This window comes from Sphaeramia orbicularis, chromosome 17 (genome assembly GCF_902148855.1).
Source record: "Sphaeramia orbicularis chromosome 17, fSphaOr1.1, whole genome shotgun sequence".
NCBI lineage: Eukaryota > Metazoa > Chordata > Actinopteri > Kurtiformes > Apogonidae > Sphaeramia > Sphaeramia orbicularis.
The window spans coordinates 45,715,896-45,743,502 of NC_043973.1; the positions used below are offsets into that span (position 1 = coordinate 45,715,896).

Consider the following 27,607-nt stretch of genomic DNA (forward strand, 5'->3'; position numbering starts at 1 on the left):
TTAAGAGCGGAATGCTTTCCTCAGTATCCATATATAGACTTTTCCCTGCCTTGATATTTGACCTTTTGGCAGCCTGAACACTGTACATGAATTCTAGCTTGTTCTGGGTTTATTTATTATGCGCAGTTGTAAAATATCTTCCTAGCAGAGATGTGGTCCCTTTAAAATGAACCCAGTGATCACTACAGCAACACAAAGGTTTTTGCACTTGCAGCCTCGTGAATGTGACCCTGCGTGTCTGTGGTTGTTACCGATGTCAGGCAATATACAGAAAACACACAGGGATGGCAGGAGAGGAGGAGGAGGAGGAGGAGGAGGAGGAGGAGGAGGTGGGAGGAGTAGTGAACGGACTGGGACTCTCTAATCTCCCCAGTCTGAGGGGAAAAAAAGGGAGAGAAAACCAAGTATGTGTTGTAGAAGCTGGAGGAGGGGGAGTCAGTAATTACACAGAGGGAGAGAGATGTCAGGCTACAAACAGAAACAGAGGCAGACGGAGAAAGGGACGATATAACGACAGAAGAAGAAGGAGAAGAAGAAGAAGAAGTGAAGGACTGTAAGAGCGTCTCATCTTATTCCTTCAGTCTGGATCTCCTGGACTCCACAGATTGACTTCTACATCCTCTCCCAGCTGGACCTGGACCGTCCACCTGTCTGCAGGACTACCAGGGCCTCCCTTCATTATTGTGCTTTTCCATCCATGTGAGACCCTGAAGAGGATGGGAGCCCCTGGTTTCTCTCTCGCCCTCCTGGTGCTCCTCTCTTCTCCCGTCCAAGCTCAGTGGTGGAGTTTTTTCTTTGCGAACCCCAAACCCAGCCCCAGAGCTTCTCCTGCCTCCATCACCTCTCCATCTCCATCTCCATCTCCATCTAACACCTCCCCGGGCCCTTCAGAACACCCGGGGACAACCGAATGGGGGGGTAGTACTCAGACGGAGAGCCCCACACCCGTTCTCGGAGTTTGGGTCAGTGCGTACAGCACCGCTGAACCTGTGACGTTACCTCCAGAGGAGAACGCAGATGGAAGCAGCAAAGCCAGGGCTCAGTACAAACCACTGAAACGCTGGAAGAATGGTGAGTCTGACAGGGGGGGGTCAAAGGGACAAGACTTCACATCCAGATTTAGAAGATAAGATATGACTTTAATGATCACACCCTGGGGAAATAGCAATGTTTACAGCAGCAAAATATGACAAAAAAGAAACATTCAAGAGTGAATTTAGATTAGGTTACTTGTTCTTACTGATAGAATATAGTTTCTAATTGTACAGCTTTTTATGTTTTCATCTATTCTTGTATTTTATTCTTTTATGTGGGTTTTATCTATTCTTCTGTATTTTTATTTATTTTTTATTTTTATTTTAAATTTTATTTTTTACAGTTCTATGTCTTTTAATCTGTTCTTGTATTTTACTCTGTTATTTTGTTGTTGTTGTTTTTTTTCTGTACAGCACTTTGGTCCATTGTGGTTGTTTTAAAGTGCTTTACAAATAAAGTTGGATTGGATTGGATTGGACTGGATAGAAGAGCAGGATCTACTTCAATCCAAAAGATGAAAGTTTACACCTTGAGTTCCATTTCATATACCCTCACTTAGTGCAGCTACTTTATTTTAATGCTGCAAAATTTCCAAATAATCTGAAAATATTTGTTTTACTATAATCTCTGATTGTTTTTATAAACCCTCAAAGACCCAAGCAGCCACTGGCAACCAAAGTCATCTACTGATATAAAATGTTTAAGAACTGTTGAATCATTAAACCTGTCAATATGTTGAAATAATTCATGTAAAATGCAGTTTGTCATCTTTTCATGATCATCACATATGACCCATTTGGACGTTCAGAGGCTCTGTAGTGAATGGACACACCATCACCTTCTGAAACATTGGTTTAATAGTAAAACCCATGGAGTTGGATCAATGACTGGATGTTTTTATGTTCACTTCATGATATATTTAAAGTCTCTTCTTCTCTTTTATAATATAATGACCTCAATTTTACCCTGAGCTTTTATGAACATGTATATGATCAGATTGCAAAATGCCAGATTTTCACAAAAAAAAAAGCAAAATAAGGAGGATAATGTTAGAATAAATGATGATGAATCACTTAAGAAAGGGTAAATAGAGAGAAAAAAAATTGGAACTGTCACAAAAGTAGCACTTGGTCTTTATGTGAAACTTAAAAAAAGTTTCTTCTCTTTTCTGATAAAATAACCCTCTTCTGATAGATAGATAGATAGATAGATAGATAGATAGATAGATAGATAGATAGATAGATAGATAGATAGATAGATAGATAGATAGATAGATAGATAGATAGATAGATAGATAGATAGATTTCACTGAAAAATGCAAAATATAGCGGATCATTTTATAATAGATGGCACTAAATGACTTAAGAAAGATGAACTTGGGAAAAAAATTCATTTTGGAACTGCAACAAAAGTAGCTTTAAGGGTTAATACAATACTGTGTAGGAGTCTTAGGCCACCTTTAGCTTTGTTGTTTTTGGTTGTAATGAGCACATACATTTATTTTCCTGTCTCTTTTTATCAGATACAATAGTCAAAAAATGAGAGCTAAATGTTTCCTACATTCTAAAGTCAGTATTTAGTGTGACCTCTGTTCCTATGACAAAAAACTGCCCAAACAATAAAAAATGTTTGACATGTGTTGAATGAAACCTGGTGTAAAACGCCTGGAAATGAATGCAGTAAATCTCATTTTGTCTGAAAAGGAGTTCAAGACATGTCAAAGGCAAAGGGAGGTCAGACTAAATATGGTCACTTTGGTCTTGTTTTCATGAAAGTTTAGTTTTTAATGCTGTACATACTGAACGTCCTGTATATCCTGGTTGTATCTTAATGCAGAGACTGAGAATTGCATACAAACTAAGGTTGGCCTGACTTTTTTTTTTTTTTTAATGAAACTTTTTGTCACCTTTTTTGTTTGATGTGCAGCCTGCACAAAAATCCATTCGCATCCGAACTTTAGCTTCCTGGTTGAAGTCATTAAACGAAGCTTCAGAATCTTCTATATCATAATATTGGAAGGTCTTAGAGCATGTGTGTGTGTGTGTGTGTCTGCACAGTTCTGAGAAATTGAGACTTTTTTAACTGGTCAGTTTGGTTCGTACAGTTGAGGAATAGTCCCATCTCCACATTAAATGTCTCGGCGAGTTGATAGGACCAATATTTTGGGAGATATTAGTCATTTTGGAATACAATAGCCTTACAATCCCATTGCTCAGTTGACCAGAAGCGCAGAACCACCCTGCATAATGGGAAATGAAATTAAAAACAGAAATGATGCATTTACTAACTAGAAAAGCACTTGGAGAGCGCAGACCTCCGCCAAGGCAGATCAGTGGGCCCCCCCACCCCCGATCACCACCATAATTGAATCATTTGTTCCTTGTGCCAGTATCAACATTTCCTGAAATTTTCATCCAAATCTGTCCGTAACTTTTTGAGTTATCTTGCACACAGACAGATAGACAAAGTAACTAGAAGCACTCAGAGAGCGCAGACCTCCGCCAAGGCTGATCAGTGGGCCCTCCCACCCCCGATCACCACCATAATTTAATCATTTGTTCCTTGTGCCAGTATCAACATTTCCTGAAATTTTCATCCAAATCTGTCCGTAACTTTTTGAGTTATCTTGCACACAGACAGACAGACAAAGTAACTAGAAGCACTCAGAGAGCGCAGACCTCCGCCAAGGCTGATCAGTGGGCCCCCCCACCCCCGATCACCACCAAAATTTAATCATTTGTTCCTTGTGCCAGTATCAACATTTCCTGAAATTTTTATCCAAATTAAAGGCACAGTAGGCCAAAAAGTAAGGGCACCCCCATTTTTTACATAAATTGAGATAAAATCCGCCTTCTGGATCAGATCCAGATCAGCCTTTGAAATGTGATAGAGGACCCCATTGTCAATTCCTGAGTTAAATTTCATGAGTTTTGGTCAATAATTAAGCGAGATATTGGGAAATGAAAATTTTGGCCCCATTTACCACAATGTTAACGAAAATTTCAAAGTGATCCAGAATCCAGGATTTCTTCCGGATCACCCCCAAAAGTTAATCATTTCTTCCTTATCCCATTTCCAACAAACCCTGAAAATTTCATCAAAATCTGTCCATAACTTTTTGAGTTATGTTGCACACTAACGGACAGACAAACAAACAAACAAACCAACGCTGGCAAAAACATAACCTCCTTGGCGGAGGTAACAAACAAACAGACAGACAGACAGACAGACAGACAAACCAACGCTGGCAAAAACATAACCTCCTTGCCGGAGGTAATTACTTACAAATTAAAATTGGTACTAATATGACCCGTTGTTCCCCAGGGCTCAACGCTCTAGTCTATATCATAATACTGGAAGGTCTCAGAGCATCTGTGTGTGTATCTGCACAGTTCTGAGAAACTGAGACTTTTTTAACTGGCCAATTTGGTACCTACAGTTGAGGAATAGTCCCATCTCCACATTAAATATCTCGTCAAGTTGATAGGACTAATATTTTGGGAGATATTTTGGGAGATAATCATGTCGTGTTGCCCATGACTGTTGACAGGGAGCGCAGTACCACGCTGCATGACGGGAAAAGAAGTCTGCCATGGCGGAGGTCTGCGCTCTACTAGTGCTTTTCTTGTTTATTATAATATTATATTACTTTTTTCAGTGAAAATCATGTATTTTCCTGTATTTAATTTACTCCATACCATACCATACCATACCGTACCATACCAACTTTATATGTAATGCACTTTAAGAACTTTACAGCTGGCCAAAGTGCCGTACACCAAACATAAAACAAGGGATTAAATAAGTAAGTAAAACTAGTGATAACACAGGGTGTAAAGCGGGCTGAGAACAACAAAATACAACCATCATAAAAAGAAAGACAAATTAAAATCTGATAAAAACAGCATAAAAAAAAAAAAGACATGTCACTCATTGATTAAAAGCCAATGAGAAAAAGTGCGTTTTTAGACGTGATTTAAAGACAGGCAGAGACTTATCATGTAGATGTTCATAAAATGCTCAGTTTGAAGTCAAGGTTTATTATATCAAAAACAGAGAAAACTGATGAAAAAGTGACTTTTTCAGCAAAGATATCATTAACTGAATGTAAATTCAAGTGTGTCCATTCACTGTCATTGATCCAACTCGGTGGGTTTAACTGGTGAATCAATGTTGTAGAAGATGACGGTGTTTCCTGAACGTCCAAATGGGTCATATCTGATGACCATGAAAAGATGACAAACTATATTTTATACTAATCATTTTAACATATCAATAGGTTTAGTTGCACAGAAGTTATTAAACATTTTAGATCAGTACATGGTTTTGGTTGCCAGTGGCTGTTTGGGTCTTTATGGGTTAATCCACATTTTCCTGTTCCAAACTATTATTATGACTTTGGCCTTTAAAAATCCGGTCGACCTCTACTTACGATGTATCTTGAATAGTGTTTCTTTAAAGGGCAACAGACGGGCCTGGTTATTGTTTCTGCAGCCTGCTGGTATGCGACACAATTGTACTCTGATTTTTTTTTTTTATGCACTGGCTCTTTTTTTTGGAGTCTGAGAAATGTAGAGAGTGGGCCGGGCAGTGGGAAGCCTTTGAGTGGCACAACAGGGTCAAGGTGGGTTTAGAAGGTTATACGTGGCAGCGTTCAGCGACTTGTTAATGTTGGTTTTATAAGTCTGTACAAGCTGATCAGGCATTCATGTTGCCAACAGGACTGGGATTAGACTGAGGGGTTAGAGTAGATGTTGGTATTCTGTGATTAAAAACATGAATAAGAGTGACCTACAGTAGAGGCTGGTGTACTTTTGGGTTTAACTGAACTCATTTTTCTCATTTTCACCGCTTAAAGTTTGCATTCACTCACTATCAAGTACTTAAAATATTAAAATTAGTGGATATTTAAGCACTGGACACCAAGAATGAATGTTTAGTTGAGATATTTATGTTGAACTTCAGTTCAAAATGTAGTATGTTGCATTGTCTTCTTTTCCTTCCTGTCCTTCCTTCCTTCTTTCCTTTCCCAAAATTCCAGATGACGTCCTTAAAGTCTCAGTTGGTCCAAAGACATTCAGTTAAATCTATCTATCTATCTATCTATCTATCTATCTATCTATCTATCTATCTATCTATCTATCTATCTATCTATCTATCTATCTATCTATCTATCTATCCATCCATCCATCCATCCATCCATCCATCCATCCATCCATCCATCCATCCATCCATCCATCCATCCATCCATCCATCCATCCTGTTGCTGTCACTGTCTTGTAATGTATACGGAAATGGCCAAATATAGTCACTTGCCTGATAAAGTGTTAAGTGTAATTTTTGCACTTTCAAATTCATCCTAGGGCCAATTTTGGGCCATGGGCCTTATGTTTGACACCCCTGATCTACATTTTGTGATTCCAATGTTCTTGTTAGTGTCTAAGCACTGCAAAACTCAAAATCTTACCAAGTGTATTTTTCTCATTTCTAGATCAAATATCTCATCACACTTAAAATAAGACATAATCACCTAGAGAGTAACTTTTCAGTGAGATATAAGAACTTATTTTTAGACAATAGATCTGGAAAATCTCATTTCAAGAAATTTTACCGAGATAATTTTCACTTGTTGCGTTGACAGATGCTTTTTTTTTTTTTTTTGCTTAATTCAAGATATTTTTTTCTGCTTAATTTAAGATGTTTTTGCTTAATTCAAGTTATTATTTTTTTGCTTAATTCAAGATGTTTTTGCTTAATTTAATATTTTTTTGCTTAATTCAAGATTTTTTGCTTAATTCAAGATTTTTTGGCTTAATTTAAGATGTTTTTTTACTTAATTCGATATTTTTTTCTGCTTAATTCAAGATTTTTTTTGCTTAATTCAAGATTCTTTGGCTTAATTTAAGATTTTTTTTTTTTTTTTTACTTAATTCAAGATTTTTTTTTGCTTAATTCAAGATTTTTTTGCTTAATTCAAGTTGTATTAGTATTATTTTTTATTATTGTCTTCTATAAGTTCTTAAATCTCACAAGTTACTCTTTAGGTGATTATGTCTTATTTTAAGTGTGATGAGATATTTTGTCTAGAAATTTGAAAAACACACGTGGTAATATTTAGATTTTTGCAGTGAGTCAGTGTCTTCCTCTGTTTTCTTTTCTTTTTTCGACCTCTCTGCCTCATGAGAACCCTTCCCAGTGCTAATAATGTGAACTGGTCTCCTCAGTATCTTGACCTGGCCGCCCTCCAAGTTATGACTCGTAATCACCAGCTGCTCTTCGTTGCAGAGTTGTTCTCAGACCAGATTCCAACAATAATATCGTCCGTTCTTTAACGTCCACCTCTCAGTGCGGGAGTCGACGTCCAAACCCAGTGGTTGTGCTTTGACTTCCCTAAGTGCAGCGTTTCTCTGTTCCCTTCGGTCATTACAGAGTGCTAATGACTGCACATCTGGACTGGAGGTGTGAGCGCTTTGGTGTGTGTTTGCCCACCTCACCACCTGTGTTTGCAACAATAAATGTATAAATGTGTACGGTGTCACTTGTTGTGGTTGTGTGTGGGGTGCGCAGAAGCCCACCCTCACGCATACCCACTAAAGCCTCTAATCAGGTATGTTTCCAGTTGGTCAGGCTGATGAATTAGAGACCCCCATATGTGGGTTTGTCTAGTCCACCACTGTGTGTGTCCATGTGGGTGAAGTGTGTTTGATGTGTGGTCAAATAGATCTCTATTAATGTGTGCATGTGTGCAATACAGAGGTTCGCTCAAGGATTTTAGAGGCACTGGGATGGAGGTTGGAAGTGTGTTTTGACCTTTTTACTTGAATGAATGAATGAATGGTTTTGTTTTGGATATATAAAAAGCACCATACAACCGCCAACAAAAGCAAATGTACAATCCAAATTAAAGGAGTGATATTTAGCTTTTTAAAAATGGAATTATGTATTTTTAAGGAAAATAATGGCACAAAATGCTTTAAAATGACTCCTAGCTGTATGCTTTACAAGTAGTTTTACTGGATTAGTTCTGCAATAATTTCAACTATTACTACTCTGTTTTGTATGTAAAGTGAGTCAGCTTTATTTATTGTTGTGTGTTAGGTATTCAGTTCAATAGGATTCCAGTTTAATGTCATAATGCATATACAGTGTCATGTTTTGAGGCAGGGACAGGGTTGATATTGTCTATTTAACCCATAAAGACCCAGAGCTACCTATGTGGCACTTCCCAAATTAATTTTTCTCTATATGTCACCTTTCTTAAAGGAGTAATATTTTGCTTTTTTAAGAAGAATCTTAAAAAGAATTAAAAAATAATCTGAATTCTTCATTAATTCAACTCCACAGGTCCATCTTCAACCCTATTATTATTATTATTATTATTATTATTATTATTATTATTATTATTATTATTATTATTATTATAACCTTTATTTAACCAGGAATAAAGCTCACTGAGATTAAAAATCTCTTTTTCAAGAGTGTCCTGGCCAAGACAGCAGCAGCAGCAGGAGAAGTTACACAAAATGGAAATCACAGCCATACATCCACACTAATATACATAAACACAATGAAAGTCAGTACTAAAAACAAACTTAAAACTGATAAGAACATACATATAAAACATTACCATTTTTTTAATGGTACTAAAAGTATAATAACAATGTTCCTTAAAAGCATCTCAAAGCTGAACCCAATTCAATCATTTAGAAAAACATCTACATCCACATTTGTTCTTTTCTTACTGATTTAAAATGACTTTGAATGTATCAGGAGAGACTAGTTCCTTCAGTTTATTTCTGAGTAATGACATCAGAAAGGTGGTTTGGAGCGCCGGCCCTTTAAATGCACACGAGTCACTTCATGCCCCGCCCCCTCTAGGCTGTTGACTGTGCTTTTCTGTCCCATTCAGCCACTTGAGTTTGTACATTTTAGGTAATTTGCTCGAAGTTTGGACATATTTTCAGTTTTTACTACAACTGCTGCTGCTGCTGACAAACAATTATGTTGTACTCGGAGAAATGTTCGTTGGAAGTCTTGACCTTATATGTGCAAATGTTGTGATGTAACTAGTTATAAAATGTAATAAATTAAGAAGGAATTGAAACAGGTTGTAGAAATCCACTGGATTTTTGCCAAAACGAATGTAATGCTAGCTTTGCAGCACCTGGAGGGTTCAAATTCAAACTGTCTGAACTATTAGGGTCCAAATACACAAATAAATGAACCACAGACTAATAAAAGTGGGTTTAGAGAAATATGAGCCCTTTAAATATATGATGACACATGCCGTATAATTTTAAATAAATCATCCACCCTTAAGTTTAACACGTTTCCACCTGTCTACCGCCCACTCCCAAAAAAACCCACAGTCTGTGTCTTTAACTCAGGTGGTGTCTAAAAAGGGGAAACCCTGAGCTAAACTTGAATGTGGAGATGAGAGTTTGTCGCTACGGGAGACAGACTCCATAGTCGGGGGGAATCAGGGGAATGTGAAGTCATCTCTTCACATATGTTACTGAGTCCTCACACCACCAGCACCTCTGTGGTGGATTATGGGTAGCAGAGGAGGTGTAGTGAGGCGTAGCCGGTGTCTGGTCCATATCCAGTCCAATTAAAGTCATGTCAGGATGATAAGGACACTTTAGTGGTAGCTGATGTGTGAAGATGGAATCTACAGGTGGGAATAAAGGGGGGGCTTCGAGGGTTTTAGTTTGTGTTTATTTATTAACGGTTGTTAAATCTATTTATGACCAGCAGCTTATTCTTACTCCAGTTTGGTTCCCTGTTCAGAAATTCTCATGTTTTTAGCCCGAAATTCATAGGTTTTATGTTATGAATTACATTAACCCATAAAGACCTAAAGCTATTTTTGTGAGTGTTCCTGATTTAACCTTTCTTAAGTGATTTATCATCATTTATTACAATATTATCATCTATATTTTGCTGTTTTTCAGTGAAAATTGTGTATTTTGTGATATTTAATTTACTGATCATGTAGATGTTCATAAATACGTAAATATTCAGAGTAAATTCTAAGTTTTTTCTATCAGAAACACAGAAAACTGAAGAAAAAGTGACTTTTTCAGCAAAGATATCAATAACTGAATGTAAAAACAAGTATCTCCATCCACTGTCATTGATCCAACTCCGTGGGTTTTACTGGTGAATCAATGTTGTAGAAGATGATGGTGTTTCCATGGTAACTACGGAGCCTCTGAATGTCCAAATGACCATAATGCTTCTTTTTTACTGTATTGTGTTTAAATGTGTACTGAATAGCCAAGGAAGCAGGATGATACACAACATATTCATAGTTCCTCCTTAAATCAAATTATTATCGAACATTTTTAAAAATTCAGTCGTATCTTGAATTGTATTTCCATTTGTGTTTTCATTGTGAAGTGTTAATGCTCATTGCAGATGACTTAAGTGTTGTTATTGTTTTTACATGACTATTTTTTTTTTTATATTTTATGTTTTATAACATATATGTAATATCCATATAGTTCTGTGCAAAAGTCTCAGTCCAACATTGTGTTTGTTGGTTTAGTAAAGTTCTGCATTTCTCAGTATCTATATTTAGATCTAATTTAAAACTAAAGTTTCAGCTTCTATAAACCAAAGTGGTGTGACCTCCCTTTGCACTTAGCATGTCTTTAACCTTTTTGTTCAGACAATATGAGATTTATGGCAATAATTTTCTGATGTTTTCTACCAGCTTAGGGTTATTGTTTCTAATTGTTTGTGCTGCTTCTTGTCATGGGGTCAGAGGTCACACTAAATAGTGACTTTGACCTTTACAACACATTTACTTCAGTTTTTTGTGTGTCTTTTAAGGGTGTGCACATATTTCCTGTATTTTGTTTCTTATTCTGAAGAAAAGAGAATGAGAGATAAATATGTGTGATCATTTTAACCCCCTAAAAACCAACAAAGATTAAGGCAGACTAAGACTTCTGCACTGGTTCGTATGTATTTTTTGAGGAAATAGAATGATATAAAGTACTAAAGGGTTATTTATTTGGTTTTGGTTTATTTTAAGAAACAATATCATGCAGACAATTAAATAGATTTAAATATTATGTTGTTATTATTTGTCATTTATTATTTGTTATCATTTACTCTCACTCTTATCTGTTAGAAAAATCCATTACCTTGACAAATATATGCATTTTTCAGTTTTTTAGTGTATTTTTCCGGCTATATGTTGGTAATTTGTGATATTCTTAACTGATATAGTCTCGTATTTACTGTGATGTGCTTTAGCGTCAGATATCGTAACATATAATTTATATACTTCGTCCCACTCCTTTTCAAATGTGCAAACGACTGTTTTCATGTATATGCGTATGTTTTTTTCATGTTTTCTTACAATCTGTTTTATTTCGAAGGACTAATTAGGATTACTTTTGTTTTGTTGCAAATTCAAAATAAACCAAACTGAACTGAACTGAATATAATGCGTGCTTTACTGTTTCAGAGCCTTGGAAAACAAAGTAAAGTCACTTCAGAACTGATACACACTTGGATTATGATGGGCATCAGCTTCTCTCTTTATTTGTTTGTCTTTTCCACCATTTTCACGTTGCTTTGTCCTGTCTCTATCTTCGTCTCCATCAGAGCGAGGCTCAGGAGGTCATCTTGACCTGATGGAGTTAATCGGCGTCCCCCTTCCTCCCTCGGTGTCCTTCACTCCTGGATATGAAGGGTTTCCTGCCTACAACTTTGGGCCTGAAGCCAACATCGGTCGACTCACCAAGACCTTCGTTCCAGGGCCGTTCTACAGGGACTTTGCCATCATCGTCACGGTAACAGGAAGGCGCTGAACACAGATGGCTTATTAAACCTTCTACATACCGTCATAATGTCAAAACACTGGGAGTCATTCTGTTTAAGGCACGGTGTGTCGCCACCTTGTGGAAATCTGATAGTATAACAACACCTCATGTCCAAAAAGTGCAGGAATCAATACATTGAATCCGTTTACATCCACACTAATACTCTGATCATTATCTGATTTTTGTAGTTTATTCAAGTCATCATGTTAACAGCATAATGTGGTATGTTTTATCAGATAACAGCAGTAACCTGATTATGAGAAATCAGATCAGAACACACTCAAATTTCCTACAAACCAAGAAACTTTTTATCACCGTTTCTGACACTGTTGTAAATATGTATTTAGTCATAGTTTTCTTTTTCTTTTTCTTCTTCTTCTTCTTATTATTATTATTACATTGCATTGTTTTTTGCACTATCTTTATGCATGCACATTTTTTTCCTGGAATTTATTCTGTTGCTACCCTCACAATTGAATTTCCCCGTTAGTGGATCAGTAAATTCTAATCTAATCTAATCTGATCTCTGGTCTAATCTAATCTAATCTGATCTAATCTAATCTAATCTAATCTAATCTAATCTAATCTAATCTGCAGTTCTACACCTAAGCGTCTTTCATACATTCTAGGATTTTGTATTATAAATGGAACTTTTGGGTCTAATGATGTTATCATATATTATATATTATGTTATTATTATATTATTAGGATGTTATTATTATATAGTATGTTATTATTATATTATTAGGAGGTTGTTATTATATAGTATGTTATTATTACATTATTAGGATGTTATTATTATATAGTATGTTATTATTACATTATTAGGATGTTATTATTATATAGTATGTTATTATTATATTATTAGGATGTTGTTATTATATAGTATGTTATTATTACATAATTAGGATGTTATTATTATATAGTATGTTATTATTATATTATTAGGATGTTGTTATTATATAGTATGTTATTATTAAATAATTAGAATGTTATTATTATATAGGATGTTATTATATTATTAGGATCTTATTATTATATAGTATGTTATTATATTGTTAGGATGTTATTATTATTTAGTATGTTATTATTACATTATTAGGATGTTATTTCTATATAGTATGTTATTATATTATTAGGATGTTATTATTATATAGTATGTTATTATTACATTATTAGGATGTTATTATTGTATAGTATGTTATTATTATATTATTAGGATGTTAGTATTATATAGTATGTTATTATTACATTACGAGGATGTTATTATTATATAGTATGTTATTATTACATTATTAGGATGTTATTTTTATATAGTATGTTATTATTATATTATTAGGATGTTATTATTATATAGTATGTTATTATTACATTATTAGGATGTTATTATTGTATAGTATGTTATTATTATATTATTAGGATGTTAGTATTATATAGTATGTTATTATTACATTACGAGGATGTTATTATTATATAGTATGTTATTATTACATTACTAGGATGTTATTATTATATAGTATGTTATTATTATACTATTAGGATGTTATTATTATATAGTATGTTATTATTATATTATTAGGATGTTGTTATTATATAGTATGTTATTATCACATAATTAGGATGTTATTATTATATAGTATGTTATTATTATATTATTAGGATGTTATTATTATATAGTATGTTATTATTACATTATTAGGATATTATTATTGTATAGTATGTTATTATTATATTATTAGGATGTTATTATTATATAGTATGTTATTATTACATAATTAGGATGTTATTATTATATAGTATGTTATTATTATATTATTAGGATGTTGTTATTATATAGTATGTTATTATTAAATAATTAGGATGTTATTATTATATAGGATGTTATTATATTATTAGGATGTTATTATTATATAGTATGTTATTATATTGTTAGGATGTTATTATTATTTAGTATGTTATTATTACATTATTAGGATGTTATTTTTATATAGTATGTTATTATTATATTATTAGGATGTTATTATTATATAGTATGTTATTATTACATTATTAGGATGTTATTATTGTATAGTATGTTATTATTATATTATCAGGATGTTAGTATTATATAGTATGTTATTATTACATTATGAGGATGTTATTTTTATATAGTATGTTATTATTATATTATTAGGATGTTAGTATTATATAGTATGTTATTATTACATTACGAGGATGTTATTATTATATAGTATGTTATTATTACATTACTAGGATGCTATTATTATATAGTATGCTATTATTATATTACTAGGATGTTATTTCTGATGTTTGTCCTGTACTCCAGGTGCGTCCCACGACCCAGAGAGGTGGCATCCTCTTCGCCATCACCGACGCCCGTCAGAAGGTGGTGGAGCTGGGCCTGGCCCTGACCCCGGTCCGAGGGGGTCTCCAGAGCATCCTGCTGTACTACACCGACAAAGAGCAGGCCACGCACAGCCACAAAGCCGCAGCCTTCAGCGTCCCAGATATGACCGACCAGTGGACACGCTTCACGGTGAGCGGCACTCTGCGGGTCACACAGGACGGACACTGACCTCTGACCTCTGCACAGGTGGAGGACATACCACTGGTCAGATTTAAGCCTCGATTTGTAGGACATGAGACTTACTTCAGAAACCTGATCTGACTGTTTTTTTTATCTATTAATCTTTATTTAAACAGGAAAAAACTTGTTGACATAAAAAATTTGGTCAAGACAGAGAAGCAGACAGAGATTTCATCCACACAAAAAATCTACATAAAACATATAAAACACATAGTCATCCTTAGACGTAGAACTAGAACTACATCTTGCTCAGTGACACATGATGGGGTGAATTCTAACACAATCTGAGTTCATCTTTGTCTAAATCAAAGAAGAAACAGACAAGGAGAGAAAAATGGAAAAGGCCTTGTTTATACCCCCTGATATTATCAAACTGTAATAGTTAATAATGCTAATAGCCAGCCAACAGTTAGCTAGGTATAGTCAGTTAACTTTGAATACACTCTAATAATGAAATATCCTCTTGCACTAAATATATAAGATTGTACGTGGTATTTGCAAGAATTTCAACAACATGAACTGTTCACCAAACAAAACTGATCACTGATTACCTTTCAACATGTGTCCTAGAAAGGAAGCAAAGAAGTTTGGACAACTGAAGAAAGTCACTGTCACATCACTGCCATCTAGTGGTCAATTATGGGAAATCAAAAAATCCATAAGTGAAAAAAAATTGCTATCTTTAAGAGTGAGTTACATGTCAAACATGTCATACATATTTCATATCATACCATTGTCTATGTTTGTAAATGTGTGCTTCCACTTCATTTGGAGATAGCTTGAAAGGCTAATGAGCTGCAGACAAGACTAGAGATCATTTTAACCATCAAGTTGAAAAGACAAATACATGGAGAGAGAGAGAGAGAGAGAGAGAGAGAGAAAGAGAGAGAGAGGGAGATTTTATCACAGTTATATCTAATAAATAAAACTTAAATACAGTGATATTAATATATTATTATGTTATTGGCTCAGTTATTACATTTGCAAATTTTTTTTTTTTTTTACCAGGGCAATAACGTAATAACCAACCGATACTGTAATAAGTTATTACATTACTGGCCAAAAGTTATTATGTTATCGGTTCAGGACTTTTCTTATGTTACTGGCCAGTTATTACGTTATTGGTCCTTTACATTTTAAAAAAGGCAAATTTATTATGTTATCAGTCATTATTACGTTATTGGCTTCTACATGCCTTTCTCTCAATTTTTGCATTTTTTACAATTTTTTTTTGAAAAGTTAGTTAAAAAAAAAAAAAAAAAAAGATTGAAAGTTAAGACTCAGAATGAATCCCTGGGTAGGTAGGGTATCAGTGAGCAGGAGGGACAAAGTGTTGTGTGACGGGATGGGGGTATTAGTAAACTATACTCACTTTTTCACTTGTTTAACCCTTTATTGGGCAATCTGAGTTTTGGTCATTTCTGCACACATTCCAAGACAGTGACAACAACAGTTCCAGTGAGGACAGTGAGTCAACAATCTCAGGTCCAATGTGGTCTCCAGGGTCTGTAAGGTCCACCTCTGCATGAACAGTGAGTGGACCTGCTTTGTTCGGTACCATGAAGTAATGGTACTAATGTAAGGAATGATGTTCAAAAGGATCATGTGGATGTGGACAGGGGTCTGGATCAGCACTTAAGTTCTAATGTTCTAAAATACATGCTCCTTTCACCTTACATGTGTTTTTCTTGTATTTTTATATATACTTCTTGGATATATATATATATTTTTTACCACTTATGGGCAAGGAACTAAATAAGGTAACTTCACTTACCTTGATTTTCTACATGATAAAGTCTTGTTATGTCCTCCAAGAACACACTAAGGTTGACATTTTTGAATTTTAGAGTATTTCTGAGTGCTCTATAAAGGGTTAATTGAAAGAAAATTTTTCTTTTCATACGTTGAAAAAACAAACAAAAACATTTACAGCAGCTCATTATGGTCCTGTCATACAAGATCTCAAAGTAAAGAATCAATACAAAAATAAAGATAAACAAAAACACAAAAACATATTTCCTTCAGATGATTTTGGGTTCATATTCATGCATTCATCTCGGCAAAATCAGATCTCAAAGGCTTCACATATCTCACCCATCCCTCCCAGTGTCGCACAATCCATCCTATAAATTCCCATGGTTATGTCTTAATGTTATGTATTTATTGTCGGTTCTTCTTGTGTCATCCATCGTTTAGTTATTGCTTTTTTTCCTGCAGCTAGTAATACACCGAAAAGGTATCTGTTTATGTTTTTGACCTCTGGAGAAATGCATCCCAAATACATTGTTTTGAAATCAAAAGGTAAATAGATATTAAGAATAATTTCTATGGCTTTATGTATTTCTTTCCAATAATGGTTAATTTTTGGGCATTCCCCAAATATGTGGAAATGATGTGCGGTGTGGCAGCTACAATTCCTCCAGCATTGTGAATTCTCATTTGTGTAGTGTGACTTATGGCTGGGGGTAGAAAACCTCTTTATAAATACAGTTACGGAGCTGATTTTTGTGCATTAAACTGAGTGCTGCTTCCTCAGATGGTGGTGGAGCAGGACGAGGTGCGTCTCTACATGGACTGTGGCGAAGCTGAGAGGGCTACCTTCCACCGGAGGACGGACAGACTGGCCTTCTCACACGACTCGGGCATCTTTGTTGCAAATGCAGGGAGCACGGGCCTCGACAAGTTTGTGGTGAGTCGACAAAGAAAGTGTGTGTGTGTGTGCGTATTTGTGTCAGTGTCAGGAGAATAGTGAAAAAGCAGAAGCAGAGGGAAAGTGTGAGATCTGGTACCTGTGTCTGTGTGTGTGTGTGTGTGTGTGTGTGTGTGTGTAAAGTGAATACCGCTGCCCTTGGGGTTACATTTGCTTCTGTGCTTGTGAGTGTGTGTTTTGGCCTCTCATTTCCATGTAAAAGAGCTGAAATGTCATCTGCTCTGAGTTAGTCGGGCCTGGAAAACCCCCAGTATTCATGCCTGCGGACTAAGAAATCCTTGCACAAATTAGCGACGATATCACTTTCTCTTCGTGTATTTAAAACGACATTGGTGAATAAAAAGTGTGAATGGATGCCGTCCTTGTTACCATAACAACTGGACTGAGAACATTTGACCCGATAAAAGTCTAAATCAGGGGTGTCTAGTTTGTAGATGTAAACATTTTCCTCAGTTTTCTTAATGTAATTTAACCCATAAAGACCCAAACAGCCACTGGTGACTAAAAAATTTTTTGATATAAAATGTTCAATAACTGTTGATCCACTAATCCTATCAATCCATGTAAATAATTAGTGTAAAATGTAGTTTTTCATTTTTTCATGGTCATCAGATATGACCCATTTGGATGTTCAGAGGCTCCATAGTGAACGTGGAAACACCGTCATCTTCAACACTGATTCACCAGTTGGATCAATGACAGTGGATGGAGACACTTGTTTTTATGATCAGTTATTGATATCTTTGATGAAAAAGTCACTTTTTCTTTCGTTTTCTCTGTTTCTGATATAATAACATTGAATTTACTCTGAGTTTTCATGAATATCTAAATGAAATATAGGAAATTAAATATAAGAAAAAACATAATATACAGTGAAAAATGCAAAATACAGAGGATAATATTATAATTAATGGTGATAAATCACTTAAGAAAGGTTAAATAGAGAGAAAAATGCATTTAGGAACTGACACAAAAGTAGCACTGAGTATTTATGGGCTAATGTAATTTAACCCATAAAGATCCAAACAGTCACTGGTGACCAAAACCATGTATTGATGTAAAATGTTTAATAACTGTTGATCCACTAATCCTATCAATACATGTAAATAATTGGTGTAAAATGTAGTTTTTCATCTTTTCATGGTCATCAGATATGACCTATTTGGATGTTCAGAGGCATGGTGGTTACCGTGGAAACACTGTCATCTTCTACAACATTGATTCACCAGTAAAACCCATGGAGTTGGATCAATGAAAGTGGATGGACACACTTGGTTTTCTGTTTAGTTGTTGATATCTTTGATGAAGAAGTCACTTTTTCTTCTGTTTTCTCTGTTTTGATATAATAACATTGAATTTACTCTGAGTTTTCATGAATATCTAAAGGAAATATAGCAAATTAAATATAAGAAAATACATAATTTACTGTGAAAAATGCAAAATATAGAGGATAATATGATAATAAGTGGTGATAAATCACTTAAGAAAGGTTAACTAGAGAGAAAAATGCATTTACAAACTGACACAAAAGTAGCATTTGGTCTTTATCGGTTAATGTAATTTAACCCAAACAGCCACTGGTGACCAAAACCAATTATTGATGTATGATGTTCAATACCTGTTGATCCACTAATCTTATTAATACATATAAATAGTCAGTGTAAAATGTAGTTTTTCATCTTTTCAAGGTCATCAGATATGACCCATTTGGACGTTCATAGGCTCTGTAGTTACCGTGGAAACACCGTCATCTTCTACAACATTGATTCACCAGTAAAACCCATGGAGTTGGATCAATGAAAGTGGATGGAAACACTTCTTTTTATGTTCAGTTTATGATATCTTTGATGAAAAAGTCACTTTTTCTTCCATTTTGTCTGTTTCTGATGTAACACATAATATCCTTCCAAGGTCAAGATTCAGGACTGAATGAACTGATAAAGGACAGAAGTCTGAGTCTCTTATTTTTCATCAACAAACAGACTTTCAAGGACTCACCACATACAAGCATTTAACCCCCCCCCCCCATCTCCATCTGCCTCACAACATTCTTCTTCTCTTCCTGTCCCCCTCCCACAACCAAATCCATTGAAAAAGTTCCATCACGTGACCACGTGTACTGTGTTTATAATGTCTTATGTTTTATGTATGTGATGTATGTGCTTGCATTATCTTGACTGTAATAATTCGAAGGATTTGTGTCGGGCGTATGCGCACGCAGCGACCGGCAGTAAGCGAAAGCTAGCTGCAAAACAAATCTACCCATGGGTACAAATAAAGTCACCTTGAACCTTGAATTTACTCTGAGTTTTCATGAATATCTAAATGAAATATAGGCAATTAAATACAGGAAAATACGTCATTTACAGTGAAAAAGGCAAAATACTGTAAAAGCACGATTCTGCAGCAGCATGGTCTATGTTTCTTAATATGTAAGTACATAAATAAGGATAAAAGGGCATCATCCTTTGCATGAAGTGACCACTGCTCATTACCTACAGGCCAATATAGTTAGAAACAAGGTCTAAATGTCATGACCACCTCTAGTCCTGGATCCTGAGGAGCACAGCTGGCTCTAGTAAAAACAGCAAACACAGAGGGGGGAGTATGAAATATGGAAGGAGGAGGTGAAGGAGGGAGATAACAGTGATGAGGAAGGGAAGGGAGGAGAGGAGAGGACGGGGGAGGCACAGACCTCAACAAGCCTTAGCTGTGGTCAGATCAAGAGCTTTGGATCCGATCTGGTGGCTTTGGGTTTGCGTCACTGTTACAGAACTAGTAAAAAAAAAAAAAAAAAAATACTGCATCTGCTGGGGAGGAATGTGTGGAATGATGAAAAGCTCCAGGACGGATGCTGAATCTGACAACGAAACTGATAATATGACCAAATGTAATGAGAAAGATTCACATTTGTTGTAGATATAGAGATATATAGAGAAAAATTCATTTGGGAACTGACACAAAAGTAGCACTGGGTATTTATGGGTTAAATAATTTTACAAAAAACTGAATCAATAAATGGTTTGGATTTGTTAAATTCAGATTAATATTTGTTTGTTTTCTTCAATAAATTCTCCATTTATTCATGACTCGTGTGTTAATATGAATCACTGAGTCTTTTTCCATTTCAGCGACGTTCACAAAAGATAAAATGTGAGCTGCTGGTCACTCACTGTTGCCATGGTGACGGGACGCAGTCACTGTCGTTCCTTTCTGCCGTGTGCAGCGTAGCCTGACCCTGTGAACAGAGTATCTGAAGCATGACCACCAAGTATGTGCGCGCTCAGCAGGACATGGTGGCGTCCGGTCTGAGATATCTGGGTCACTATGTGTGTGTGTGTGTGTGTGTGTGTGTGTGTGTGTGTGTGTGGGTGTGGGTGTGTGTCGCTGTATGTGTTTGTGTGTGTTTGTGTGTGTTGCATTTGTGTCACAGTGTGTGTCTGGCTCTTCAAAGACCCACAGTCATGGTATCAGCAGGGCTGTTTTGTGTAAATATTTTGACTATTGACCCATAGAATGGAAAGTGTCCTCTTGTTCTCATATAATACAACACTATGACCACGATGGGAGTTTGATGAAGTGTGGTATGTGTCTGAAATCTGATTTGTTATCTTTTCTTTTGATATATTTACCCTCGAATTTACGCTGAAATTTTATGAACATCTAGCTACATGATCAGCAGAGGATAATATTATAATACCTAGTAATAAATCACTTAGGAAAGGTTAAATGTAGAGAAAAATCTATTTGGAAATCACCACAAATGTTTATTTTTGGTCAAAAAACAGTATAAAGACCCGTAAAAGTCTAGTACAACACCTGAAGTTGCAAAATGTAATCGAATATAAGGTTTAATCTTGTACTGAACAGTTTTTTTTATTATAATTAGAGTTTGAATAAGTGTAAAAATGTCCATGCCACACCAGTCTATACAGAGAAATTCGATTACATTACATTAGATTACATTAGGTTAACCAGTACCGTTATAGTCTGACTCAAACACATTGGTTTTGTCCACACTTTATATTGCATATTTTGAACTTTATTTTACTTGTTTATTCCCTATCTTACTTGCTAATTTAATTTAATTTATTTTTTACTGCATGCTTCTTACCTACTCCATGTTCTATGTATGCACCAAACCACCGAAGCAAATTCTTAGTAATGTGAACCCTGTTTACTTACATGGATAAAAACAGGATTCTGGTTCTGGTTCTGATTCTGATGAGACTTTATTGATCCCACAACAGGGAAATTTAATGGTTAAGGTCGATCAAATTTCATTTATATTGCGCCAAATCATAACAAAAGTTGTTTCATGACACTTTACATATCAAGCCGATCAAAACCAGAACAAAACACAGTATAAAATAATAATAATCATAGTAATAGGAACTATACAGACTCCATACATATTTACTACGTATGAATAACTGTGTGGTTCTGGCTTTGGTTTTGACCTGAGTTCTGTCGTCTTCAGGGTTCCATTCAACAGCTGGTGATAAGAGACGACCCCAGAGCAGCCGAGGAGCAGTGTGAAGACGACGACCCCTATGTAAGACACATTCACAGGTGCAGGAGGCTGCACAAGTCATGAACAGATGAGTTAACACTGCCCCCTAGTGGTCAAAGACATCACTTAGATCAGAAGTGTCGAACCCATTTTATATCAGGGGCCACATTCAACCCATCATGATCTCAAATGGGCTGGACCAATAAAATAATAACACAATAACATGTAAATAATGAAATCTACAAAACTGTTTCTATATTCTAGGGTTAAAAAAAGTTAAATTAAATTATACAAATGTTTAACCACGACATCGACCATAACTATCAAACACAACCTGAAATTTCCTAAGAAAAATAAGTGTAATTTCAACAATATTGTGCCATCATTTATCAATTAAACATTTAGTAACAGGCATAATTTTGTTCAAATTGCACTTATTTCTTTAAGACATTTCAGGTTGTTCACATTTGTAAAAGGATGGCAAATATAAGTTTCCTTTTCTTACAGTAAAATAAAGAGAAAAGTTTGGAGTTGTCATTATTTTTAGGTTATGACGTTATTCAGATTGAATCAGTGTGTATGTCCTGAACTAAAATGATTTTAATCCCCTTGATTGTTTATATTTTTAGTATAATTTTTCCATTTGACAAATTCATCCCATGGGCCAGACTAGACGCTTTGGAGGGCCGGTTGTGGCCTGTGGGCTGTATGTTTGACGCCCCTGACTTAGATTATTAAAAGCTAAAAGTGCAGTGGTCTTCAGAATAATGGGTAGACATTTTATTCCATTTTCTCCTCTTTTTTTTTTTTCAAACTACTTCACGTTGCCATGTTTGATAAAGGCCTCAGGATACGCCAGTGGAGATGACGCTCTGGACGACAGGGAGACAGAAGAAGAAGTGATGAAGCACACACGGGAGAGGAAACCCAGCACGTCACAGGTTGGACTGTTCATTTTATTATTAACCTATAAAAACCCAAATATCCACAGCTGACCAAGAGTATCTACTGATCTAAACAGTTTAATACCTGTTGATCCACTAATCCTACTATATAATGCACGTTGTACGATCGATGTTGCAGCACGGGAGGGCGTTTGGGTACAATGACGCTGTTGCATCACAGGAGAGCATTTTAGCCTCTCATGCTATCGTACAATGGCACCACGGGTACAATGCCGCTAGTCCTATCAATACATGTAAATAACTGAGGTAAAATACAGTTATTCATCTTTTCATGGTCATCAGATATGACCCATTTGGACGTTCAGAGGCTCTGTAGTTACCATGGAAACACCATCATCTTCTACAACATTGATCCACCAGTAAAACCCATGGAGTTGGATCAATGACAGTGGATGGAGACACTTGGTTTATGTTTAGTTATTGATATATTTGCTGAAAAAGGTCACTTTTTCTGCAGTAGAGTAACTTTTCAGAGAGATATAAGAGCTTCTTTGGTTCTCATGAGCCAGAGAGGTCGAAAAAAGAAAAGAAAACAGAGGAAGACACTGACTCACTGCAAAAATCTAAATATTACCAAGTGTATTTTTCTAATTTCTAGACAAAATATCTCATCACACTTAAAATAAGACATAATCACCTAAAGAGTAACTTGTGAGTGAGATATAAGAACTTATAGAAGACAATAAAAAATAAATAAAAAATAAAAAGTTGAATTAAGCAAAAAAAAAAATCTTGAATTAAGCAAAAAAAAAAAAAAAAAATCTTGAATTAAGCAAAAAAAAAAAAAAAAAATCTTTAATCAAGCAAAAAAAATCTGCCAATGTTACAAGTGAAAATTATCTTGGTAAGATTTCTTGAAATACAAATTTTAAGATCTATTGTCTGAAAATAAGTTCTTACATCTCACTGAAAAGTTACTCTTTAGGTGATTGTGTCTTATTTTAAGTGTGATGAGATATTGAGACTAGAAATGAGAAAAATACACTTGGCAAGATTTTGATTTTTTCCAGTGTGAGCTACAAGGTCCTATTTTTCTTTTTCATTTCCTGTACTGTTATTTGGCCATGTACTGCACAGTCTATCACATGGGAATGTTATAACTTTCTTCTGCATTGTTTTCTACTTCTGTGGGTGATGGTCAAATGTTAAGTGGTCTGTAACTGACCACAATACTTAACCACAAGAATCCTAATTGCTGTGAGCTCTGACGAACTCCAGTGTTCTTTGTTTTCTTAGTGTTTGTTTACATAGATGCAGTACATGGGTGGGTTGTTTTGTCTGCTGCTGGACGGTGCGCATCCTTCTTTATTTTAGTTTTTAATCTTTTGTCCAAATACACGACTCCCTCTCTGTAATTGTGTTTCTTTCCGGTTCCGACTCGTCTTTTATCCTCCTACAAACCAGGAAGTCAGTCTGACCCCAAAACATCACATAATCAGCTGCGTCTTTGAAGCCTCCGAAGAAATGTTGTTCAGAAAGAAAATAAATGTTACCAGATATTAGAGTCAATGTAAATATCTTTTTTGGAATGTAAGACCTCAACAACAAACACCAAATGGGTTGGACCACTAAGATACTAGAATAATAAAATAGAAATAATGACAACTCTAAGTCTTTCTCTTTGTTCTAGTGAAAAAAAAGGAAAATTAAATTAGGAAAATACATTTACTATAACTATTTACAATTTACCTGAACTATTCTTTCACAAAAAATGTGAATAACCTAAACATTGTGGAATGTCTTCAGAAAATTAAGTTTAATTTTACTAATATTATGTCAAAACTTATCATTTTTAAGTCCTCTCTCAAAACATATTTCATCACTTTTAACTCTTTTCTTGGCTTTTTCTGTTTTTTTTATGGTTACACAGTTTTCTTTTTGCTCTTAGTTTATTTTTTTATTTGGTTTTATGCGTTTATAACTCTTATTTTATTTCTGTACGGCACTTTGCCTAACTGTTATTTTTAAAGTGCTTTATAAATAAAGTTGGATTTGATTTGACTGGATACATGTGCATTACAGATCATAGTAATACAATTAAAGTTAAAGTACATGAGCATATGTACATTTACATACAATCCTTTCACAACCAAATGTAAATAACCTGAACAAATATGAACATCATGTAGGTGTCTTTTGTCCTCCAGACTCATTCCACTCATGTCTTCCAGGAGGACACGGTTCCGGTCAGAGCTCCGCCCACTCAGGCTCCAGAGGTGGAGCGAGACGAGTACTCAGGTCAACACACGCCGACGGAATCTAATGAAGAAATACTGCTAAGAGGTTAGAATGGACATGGACAGTGAACATTCAGTCAATGAATACATCTGGTTTTATATATATATATATATATATATATATATATATATATATATATATATATATATATATATATATATATATATATATATACAGGGTGGGGAAGCAAAATTTACAATGAACATTTAGTTGTTTTTTCTCAGCAGGCACTACGTCAATTGTTTTGAAACCAAACATATATTGATGTCATAATCATACCTAACACTATTATCCATACCTTTTCAGAAACTTTTGCCCATATGAGTAATCAGGAAAGCAAACGTCAAAGAGTGTGTGATTTGCTGAATGCACTCGTCACACCAAAGGAGATTTCAAAAATAGTTGGAGTGTCCATAAAGACTGTTTATAATGGAAAGAAGAGAATGACTATGAGCAAAACTATTACGAGAAAGTCTGGAAGATACTATTAAAGAATGGGAGAAGTTGTCACCTGAATATTTGAGGAACACTTGCGCAAGTTTCAGGAAGCGTGTGAAGGCAGTTATTGAGAAAGAAGGAGGACACATAGAATAAAAACATTTTCTATTATGTAAAGTTTCTTGTGGCAAATAAATTCTCATGACTTTCAATAAACTAATTGGTCATACACTGTCTTTCAATCCCTGCCTCAAAATATTGTAAATTTTGCTTCCCCACCCTGTATATATATATGTCAGGGTAGAGACTGCGATTTGGTAGGATCGGCGATTCTGCCAGTAGAGACTCCGATCGTAGTCTCTACCAGTAGAAACTCCAATCCGAACCCTAACCCTAACCCTAACCCCTAACCCTAACCCTTCTACTGACAGGATCGGAGTTTCTACCAGTAGAGACTACGATCGGAGTCTCTACTGGTAGAATCGCCGATCCTACCAGATCGCAGTCTCTACCCGTACACACATATATATATATATATATATATATATATATATATATATATACATACATACATATATATGTGTGTATAGATAGATACATACTTAAAAACATACATAGATACATAGATATTGATATACAGTTGCGGAAAAAAATTATTAGACCACCCCTTGTTTTCTTCAATTTCTTGTTCATTTTAATGCCTGGTACAACTAAAGGCATGTTTGTTTGGACAAATATAATAATAACGACAAAAATAGCTCATAGTAGTTTAATTTCAGAGCTGATATATATTCATTTTCCATGGTTTTCTTGATAATAACCAAAATCACTTCAGTTCTTACATTAATATCTATGGCATTGTACTGGCAAAAACAGTGCTTTTAGGCATTTCATGTTTTCTTTTCTGTCTGTTTTAGTCACATGATACACACAGGAGTTAGTGCTTGATTGCATAACCATTGTTTTTGATGACTTTTGATGGTCTAATGATTTTTTCCGCGACTGTATAAATACAAACATACATGTTGCTTTGAATATAATACACCAAACATATTTATTAAAACAGCAATTTGTGCACTATGTACTAGACAAAAAATAATGTCATGTTCATAATGTAATTTAACTTTTTTCACTTATAATTTTTTACTGGTTCGACCCACTTGAGATTATATTGGGCTGTATGTGGTCCCTGAAGTCAGCTTTGTGTATTTAGTGGATAATACATGTGTACCTGTGTTAGCTCTTCTTGATCTAATGTATTGATCATGTCTTATACATACGTGGACAGGACGCCACAGGACAGAAGAAGCTGGAGAAAGAACAGGAGACGTAAGTTCACAAGGATTTCTTATCTAACTCTCACTAAAAACTTTACAACACCTGATATATTCTAAACTTCTGTATCTTCTACATATTTGAATGAAACACTGTTTTCTCAGACTCACATCAGACATGGATTAAAAGGAGAGCGTGGGGATCCAGGACCCAGAGGCCCACCAGGCCCACCAGGCCCAGCTGGTCCCCCGGGTCCTTCCTTCGCACCTGGTCAGGATCAGGCTGGACCACGGGGTCCACAAGGCCCGACGGGGGCCCCAGGAGTCCCAGGACTTCCAGGGAGAGACGGACAGCAGGTGTGTACCAGAGAGAAAGAAAAACAGAGGCTTTGAGTGTGGTATGAACCTTTGGTATCGCTTTATATTCTGTTATAAATGTCAGTTAATGGGTAGTAAGACCATTATAAGTCATTATTATCTACTGATAAAACCATATAAATGCTTATATCTTTTTTCCTTTTTGAGCAGTACATACTGAAATTATTTTGTTATTACTAATGTGCATGGCAATTGCTATTTTGTCTTGATCGCCTTTATTTATTAATGTATTTGCTCTGATATTAGTTCCTTGTACACATAAAATGTTTAGTTTTTTCTTCTGCTCAAAACAAATAAATAAAAAAAATATATGTATTAGTATCACAAACACAGTCATGGATGATTATAAGCCATTGTAAACACAAAGAAGCTTGTTAATAGGCTGCTTCAAAACAATTCAAGCTTTTCTGGTTATCATAGAGTTGTTTATAATCACAAGCTTAAAATGCTATAACCTGTATATGCTATGAACTCATGCTAATTGCTAATGCTAACCACGTATTAGGGTGAGTTCAGCTTTATTTTAACCTTTCAAATAGCATTACAAGCACATTTATTGATAATTCTAAGACATTTTAAACACAATGAAGCTTGTTAACAGTTGATAGACCACCTAAAAGCATTAATACAA

At 35.2% G+C, this 27,607-nt stretch overlaps 1 protein-coding gene across 1 annotated transcript in view; it reads left to right on the top strand.

Moving 5' to 3' along the window:
* The first annotated feature begins 396 nt into the window (after window positions 1–396).
* Window positions 397–27,607, top strand: part of LOC115436957 (collagen alpha-1(XVIII) chain-like) — a 95,436-nt gene continuing 68,225 nt past the window's right edge. Inside the window, 9 exon segments of the mRNA XM_030159985.1 lie at window positions 397–1,071; window positions 11,656–11,843; window positions 14,200–14,409; window positions 16,997–17,149; window positions 21,651–21,725; window positions 22,526–22,624; window positions 24,820–24,931; window positions 26,613–26,653; window positions 26,764–26,955. Of these exon segments, the coding sequence (XP_030015845.1) occupies window positions 717–1,071; window positions 11,656–11,843; window positions 14,200–14,409; window positions 16,997–17,149; window positions 21,651–21,725; window positions 22,526–22,624; window positions 24,820–24,931; window positions 26,613–26,653; window positions 26,764–26,955 (1,425 nt within the window). The 5' untranslated portion in view covers window positions 397–716.